At 37.1% G+C, this 7945-nt stretch overlaps 1 protein-coding gene across 1 annotated transcript; it reads right to left on the reverse strand.

The window, feature by feature from the left end:
• Positions 1 to 1367: 1367 nt before the first annotated feature.
• LOC147557310 (eukaryotic translation initiation factor 4E-2-like) lies at positions 1368 to 7519 on the reverse strand. The gene is made up of 5 exons (XM_086658248.1): positions 7089 to 7519; positions 3354 to 3519; positions 3114 to 3239; positions 1878 to 1943; positions 1368 to 1615 (listed from the first exon to the last, which is right to left on the reverse strand). The coding sequence occupies exons 1-5, from the start codon at positions 7379 to 7381 to the stop codon at positions 1565 to 1567; spliced, it is 702 nt and encodes a 233-aa protein (XP_086514374.1). The 5' UTR covers positions 7382 to 7519; the 3' UTR covers positions 1368 to 1564.
• Positions 7520 to 7945: the final 426 nt, after the last annotated feature.

The raw sequence follows: 7945 nt of genomic DNA on the forward strand, positions 1-7945 counted from the left end.
TGCTGCTACTCAATGTTGCTACTTGATGATGTTGCACTTTATGTTTTCTTGTGTGGAATTATGGTAATGAAACAATATCAATGTGTAATCTTTTGTTTTTGTCAAATGGAGATCCAACTTCAGATTTGGATCTTCATGACTTCATTCTTATAGTTTCGAGTGAAGAAGAATTTTTAATACATTAGTCAATTTTTGTTCTGTTTTGGACTTTATACCCCGGTCCCGTCCGACTGATGTCCGGCAAAAAAAACGATCATGGACGGGCTTTTTCACCACGTAATTTCCGTTTAGTCCAACCGTTTAATCCGATTGTTCGAGCGGTCAATGGTAGCATGTATCCGTTCCGCGCAGACCGGGAGAGTAGTTGTCCACGGACTGCCTGTCCGGTCCGATTCCCACGCCATTTTGAATTTTTGACCAAAATCTGTATAGGCCACCTCAGCTAGAGTGGACCGGCCATCCTCTGACTCTGAGTAGTCATTTACAACTAGCTAACAAGAACGTTCTTGCCATGGCTTGCTTTGGTTACCCACCTGGTAATTGCTTTATGAAATATTTAAACAAAAAATAAAAATAATTCGCTTTATGAAGTACCCACCACGAACCCTATACATGAGAAAATTAGTTCCAAACCCAGATTTCAAACATACTAAAACCTCCAAATTGAAGACATTTGAATTCCTTTTTGAACGTTATAGGAGAGATGGAGATAGAGGTAGAGAGTTTAGATCCTGAGAGAGAGAGTTTGCTGTGTCTATGAAATTTGGATAAGAGATCGGCACCCAGATTTTGAGGAATAAGGCCAAGTGTGAGCACAAGCAAATGTACGTGCTTTTGTAAAAATTGATTTTATCTATTGTGCCTGTACACGTATATGGCAATTTTAAAACGCATATGCCTGTAAACCTATATGCCAATTATACGAAAGGGGGTCCAAACATCAAATCTCCCCCCCTAACATTCTCCCCTTCCTCGAATGAAAACATCAAACATCTAAATATGAAGTAGACTGATTTAGATTTCAGATCCGCAAAATGATAAAACACAACCTGAGGGGCAAGATTTCAGCCCATCAGCTCACATGGTTATGCGCACCCAAACGCCAAACTGGGCAATACCCACCAGGTCTAGAGTTGCAACAATAACACAAGTCGTCTTGCTTTGACAGTCTTAATCATGTATATTTTCTTACTTCTTTTCTTTATTTTGTGATGAAATAACATTCATTTGGGAGGTTTTGGGTGAGGTATCTTACAGAGACTTTTAGACAGAGAAAAACTGAGTCTAATGGTCACGAGGATGCGCTATTAGAGTCTGCACCATACTTCAATGCCAACCTACCTCAACAGCTACTGCAACACCAAAACTTCAAAAGAAAAAAATTTCAAACTTCTAATCTAACAGAGGTTACTCATATTACAACATAGCCAGGCCTGCCCAACCCTTTTTGAGCTAAGTTATATAATTCCACTGATACTTCTTGATATTTTACCAAATAAAAATAGGAAACCCATAAGAAACAGCCAGTCTGACTGTAAATGATTTGCCAGGGAGCAAGATCGGCTCAAATGGTGTATTTGTTCTTGGCGAATCTGCCGTTCTTCTTAGCATCATCCTGGCATTATTAACAAAAGTGTCATTTCGAAACTTATAGAAGAACCAAACCACTAGGAGTAAGCAAAAATAGACTGAACTGGTTCAACCGAACTGGTCCGAACTAAATCGATTGATTTTCCAACCAAACCAAACAATACCGAATATAATCGGCTGAAAGGCTTACTTGCTTTGGTTGACTAAGAAATGGTCGCAACTAAATAATGTTCTCACACCTACAAATCACAGACATGCGCAGAAATGTCATTTTGGAATTCACTTACATGGATAATGAACCCTATGCTTTCATTGTAATCAAGAAACTCCTTCCACTGCTTCCCAATGTTTATCTGTATAATAAGAATCTCAAGTAAGAAGAAATGGGTTCTATTTTAGAGCCGACACAATGATACTTCACGATTAAATTGAAGACATTTAGGCTGAGTTTACTATGAACATTAAAAAGGATACTTCACGTAAAATTTATAAATCAGATATTGGTCATCGTTATCCAATCAAAGATCAGTAAATTAATCATGAAGTCATACAGAGGAAACTCTCGTATGCCACCGATCGCCATTATATAATTGAGAGATGTACAACAAAAAAACTCAGGCATGGATTGCATAATTTGTACTGGAAAATGCATAGAGTAGGTTCTTAATTCGTTCGAGACATAAACAGATGTTATCATATTTAGTTTGGAAAACATGATATCTGTACTTATTATGTTACTGCCCTAATGGATGAGAAAAGAGACACTTATAGGAACAGAGTTAGATTCACTTGTGAGTACAAATCTCGTAAACGACTAAACACTAAACACTAAATATGTTATCAGTTTATTGTCAAAGTCACCATTTCTTAGTTACAACAACTCTAAATGGTTTTACAAACAATTTATCACACTATACCAACCACATAGCATACACTATATTTGGAACTTTGTTGTCAGAGGCCACACAAAACCTCCACCTTTCAGATTTTTATATTTTGATACCTGGCCTTCCAGAATTAGCGTCATCGCAGTGCCAATAATTAACTTTGTGTTTGGTCGTTCAGCTAAGTATATCCAATATATACACTAACATTTCATTTAGTTGACTAGTTGACTGATTCATTATGACAATGTTAACCAAATAGACATAATCTATAGAAAGAGGCGTGAATAACTATATACATCTCTGTCATGTAATTGGTTTGCCCAGGCTCTCACCGCCCCACCACGTATAGCCCCCTAATTTCAGTTTCCTTTGCCAGACCACACCTTTTGCCCCAAACATAAGTTTGAAAAAAAGAGAAAAATCTGCTACATAGATAATGCTTCCATGGGAAACAATTTATGTGCTACTGTCACCTTTGCTAGTATTCATTTGGATTTCCCTCCCAAGTATATCACACCTATTGTAGTGCGCCAGTATATAGAACAACACATGCTAAATATGAAACAAAATAACTGCCTTATACAGATTATTAGTTGAACTCGCAAAAGCTTCCTGCGTATGCTTGATTGTTGTTACCTGTGCATTTTCATTTGAAGCATTTTTTGTCCATAAAGCTATTTTTTCCTGTTTAGCCCTGACATTAACAACAGCCCCACATATCTCATCGCCATTATCGAACTGCTCTCCAATCATCGCCAGCAACTAGTGGATAGACAGAATTTAGAATCCATGTTGTGTGTGTTTGTGTGTGTCAGTGCTTCTATGTATATGACGCATATATTCAAAATAATTATTAAAGTAATCTGTGAAGCATACCGTATACAACCACGATTGATCAGATTTTCCTCTAGAGAAACTTATGGTCCATTTCCCACCATTAGCACAAATAGGATCTTCCCATTTTGGTTCAATCTTGTTTTTAAAACAATGGAAATCCGCTCCAACGGCTAACTTGCTTGGATGATGGATATTGTTGTAGAGGCTGAAATTAGTTGAACATGCAAATGAAGTTAAAGTATATTCAAATGGCATAAACCTTCAGGATATAGATTTTGTTAGCTTCCATCTAAGGGATGACAAAGAAGTTCTTTGATGTAAACTCATTGGTGGAAGCTTCAACGGAGGTGTACGATCACTAAAATAATTACAAACCATAGCATAAGATTTGGATTAATGCACTGAAGAGCTAAAATCAGTCCATAAACTCATGTTTCATCCATTAATAAACTAAAGATTCCCATGTATATGTCAAGTTAGGGCAGCAAAGAGCTACAAAATCAGTCCATAAACTCCAAACCACATAGCTGCAATTACAGACATATTTGATCCATTAATAAACTGGAACAATCCAAAAACAATAAGAAGTGCGAGTTTGTAAGCCTTAAAATAAAAAAATTGAAGAAAAGAAGAACGATATGTGGTGAGGAAGAAGAGAAATCTAATCATAAGAGTGAGACATAAGATTAAAAAAACAAGAAACAAGTTAGAAACACTAAACTAGAGAGAGATAGAGGAAAAATGAGATAGAAGGAGAAAGGCGAGAAATACAAATTGATGAGAGAAATTTAATAGCAAGTAAGAATGGAGGTTAAAACCTTGAAGAAAATAAGTGAAAGAGTTTGTTCGCCAAAGCAGTGGAAAAACCTTAGACCCAACTTTAAAATCAAGTTTTGTACTGTAATTGTAAAAAAAGAAAAACAGAGCAGCTATCCTGAGCTGGCTAAATCGCGCCTAGAAGTTTCGACTCTAGGTGGCTCCTAAGGCGCCGATTGAGTCGGTTAAAGAAACAACTAGAGCCAAGTTCCCTAGTCAATCGGCTTAGCAGCGCCTGCTGATTACTCGGTGCCTAGGCATGCCTAGGCACCGATTATTAATGCTTAAGCTGATAACAACTGGGTACGACAAATAGATAAATATTATCAGCAGACCATTAATGCTGGCGCAGAATAATAGAACTTATTAGATGCAATCGTGATAGTTCTATTAGTTAAAAGTACGACAAGAACCCAATGTTGATCCATTTTAAGTTGTAAGTTGTAACGAAAAAAACATACCAGTGTTTAGCTATTTATTTTTTTTTGAATACTTTGAATTAATATTGAAGAAAGAAAGAAGAGGGGGTTACAGAGGAAAAAGAATAGCCAAAGGAATAAAGAAAAAGAGGGGGCTCTTGAGAGTTACATCATCTAAGGATATCCCCCCAACTAGAAACAAAATCTAAATAAGAGAACGATGTAGCCCATCCTATGTTTCTACTCCACGAAAAGAGGACGCCAAGCACGTCTTCCTTTTCCACCCTAGCCAACGAACTTGAATCTCTAAAGATGCCATCATTCCTTGCTTTTCAAATAGACCAACATATGGCATAGGGAACCAGATTCCATAGATCTCTCTTAGTTTTCTTAACTGGTACCTTCCCCCATTGCTCCAAGAGCTGAGCTAAGGAGTAAGGTAGACATCCAGAGAAGTTACGGGATTGAAGGAAGAAAGTCCACAGCTTCGAAGCCTCCTCACAATGCAAAAATAGGTGGGGAGTAGATTCCTCACACTTCTTGCATCTAGAACACCAATTTGGGATTAACATCCCTCTCTTCTGAAGATTATCAATCGTGGGCAACTTACCCAAGATTGCAGCCCAAATAATGAAACTGATTCTGGGAGGGATACTGCTAGACCAAATAGACTTAAAGTCAAAACTCGAGGTTACCCTATCGTTGTCCTTGCTCAGCCTAGAATAGCATTGCTTGACTGAGATTGCGTCTTTGTCTTCATTGGTCCAAACCTTCGAGTCTTCTATCCCAGCCGAAGGTTTAAAAGGCTCAAGGACACCTAGCAAGTTGGAGATGATAGGGATCTCCCAATCATTCAACCTTCGAGTCTTCTATCCCAGCCGAAGGTTTAAAAGGCTCAAGGACACCTAGCAACTTTCGAGACCCTCAAAGCCAGGTGCATTTGCGTCTGGGTTTACTCCATGCCCCAGAGTTGGTCCAAAGAAATATGGGTATACTCACTCCATCAACCTATATAAATATCCTTGGCCTCTCCAGAAACCCCAAACCTCTTTCCTTCTCACTCTTCACCTTCTCTCTCTAAACCCTCTAGCTCCTCAATGGCGGTCTCAGCTCACGGTGACATCAACTGGAAGAAAACAGTTATTTTGGAGATGTATCCTCCCATTGAGGACTGGTCTGGAGCTGGTAGGGCGGTTCATAGTATCTTGGGGTCCACGGAGTTCGATATTCTTCCATTCAGGCAAGGGTATGCTGTTCTTCGCACCAAGGTTAGTGTGAACCCCATTTGGGATTACGAATCTATTGAACTGAACGATTATGAGGTTACTTTGTTCTTTCGCCAATGGTCGGCAACATGCAACGCTATATCGAAGGACCCCAACTTGTTAGAAGTGTTTAGCTATTATTTCTCTCTGCTTCTTAAGTTGTCAATGTGGTTATCATGGCTCTAAAAGATATATTACACATTTTGCGCACCCAACATCTGATTTACCTCCTTTTTTGAGTGACGGTAGTACAGACTTGTGTTTGGCCATCTATATGACCCTCTTTTCTACAATTCACTAATATATCGTTCATCTATTGACTTAATTGAGTACTTTCTTTTGTGTATTGTATATCAAATACACATATTTTATACATTAGGTGTAAGATAACCATATATAACTGCATAAGTATACATTTGGTTGTGTCCCACAACCCTACTAACTTTAGATAACTTCCGGGACAACCTTACTCTCATTCTATCTGAAAATCAATTTGATTATCGAAAACCCACTCAAATCCGTTTCATTTGATTACAATTTACAAATATGGGCGGAGCTGTTAGTAGGCTAACCCGGGCTGCAGCCCGGGTCAACCTACCAAATATTAAAGAAGGGTTAGTATTCTTATCACAAGTCTAGCCTTGGTAAGGTGATTTTAAGTTCACCTCATTCAGTCATATGTTTTAAAAATTCATAGCTTTGATCTTAGAGTTGACTTCACTTTAATTATTTTAGCACAAATCAAACAAAACCTATCAAAGTACCAATTGCCTTCATGATCTAAACATGGATAATTTCTGAATATAAATAAGATCTTGCAGGTATAGACATTTTAATTTATTCTACAAACATCTCATTTTATTAACACTAATTAGCACATGAATTTGTACAAAATGAGTTAGAAATTCGTATGATATTAGATAAAGATTGAAAATTTATCGTGCACTTATGTTATAAAAAGATATATTTTGTTGACTTCACTTTTTCAACCCGGGCTTAAGCTGATTCCTGGCTCCGCCCCAGATTACAAAAATCTTGAACAAACAACATATGCTCAGCCAGAATAGTTGTAAATCGGAGTACCAAAAAACCTTCCTTTGATACAGGAAACAAAACCTAAAGGTTTTGACGAGACAAAATTTTCCTAATTTTCAATACATATACCTAAATAGATTGGATGAATGTTTTCTGTGGAGATCTTTAAAACAAGAACAATTCGTGTTCCTATTAGAGATAAAAACCAAACAAGAAAGAGAAGAAGAGAAAAATATAACCTCCAAAATTCCTCCACGGTACCGAATGTATGAATTGGGCGAATAGAGCTACCCCAAGCTGTTTGATTTGTTTTAGCAGATGGATTATCAAACCAGAAAGTCCAGGAATGCTCCAAAACGTGAGGTTCATGAAGGGTAGTAGCTAACGATACCTTCGAAATATCAGATTCATCGCCTAAGATCTCACCTTCTTCAACTTCTTCTTCACCAACAACTGACGATGACGACCAATTATTGTTAATCTCTCCTTCATTAGAGCCATAAACAACTCCCGTTGCTTCAGCCAATGCCATAACTCTCTCCCCTTCACAGTTCGTTTTTCTCTCTAAGGATTCTTATAGAAATGAAAATCAAACAAGGGGAAAACCCTTTCAACAACAAAGAAAAACAAGTAGAAAACCCTTGCTTTGTTTTTTTATGGTTGATTTATTCATGGTTGATGTTACGGGGAAATAAAGAAATATGTTGGGGACAATATCTTGGGTTGAAATAAGAGAAGAGGTAATTACTAGAAAGGTCAAAATAATATTGAAAATGAGTAGAAAAGCACTAAACATTTGAAAATTATTATTCAGGTCAAAAAGTGTGCAAATACTAAAATACCCATTTTTGTCATTTTGTGTAACTAAATTCTTTTATTTTTCATTAAACTTTAAATCGATATAATTTTTGTTTGAGATGTCGGATTTCTATAAAAATTATATATTTAGAAATGATTTTTCATTAGCTTTCTAACAAGATCCACTTTCAATACTTTTTTCCAAAAAAAAAAATCCCAGAAAAAAACGGCGTTTTTTTCCTTTACGTTTTTCTGCAAACGTGTTTGCAACAATCTGTCATGCAAACGTGTTTGCAAC

This window comes from Eschscholzia californica, unplaced genomic scaffold (assembly GCF_041429995.1).
Source record: "Eschscholzia californica isolate CP2 unplaced genomic scaffold, dmEscCali1.0.p SCAF_2, whole genome shotgun sequence".
Lineage (NCBI taxonomy): Eukaryota > Viridiplantae > Streptophyta > Magnoliopsida > Ranunculales > Papaveraceae > Eschscholzia > Eschscholzia californica.

Coding starts and splice junctions, on each gene's coding strand:
- LOC147557310 (XM_086658248.1), bottom strand. CDS start 7,381: ATGGCATTGGCTGAAGCAACGGGAGTTGTTTATGGCTCTAATGAAGGA. Junction 3,520..7,088: donor ACCGTGGAGGAATTTTGGAG/GTTATATTTTTC, acceptor AACTAATTTCAG/CCTCTACAACAATATCCATC. Junction 1,944..3,113: donor CTTCAAATGAAAATGCACAG/GTAACAACAATC, acceptor CTTATTATACAG/ATAAACATTGGGAAGCAGTG.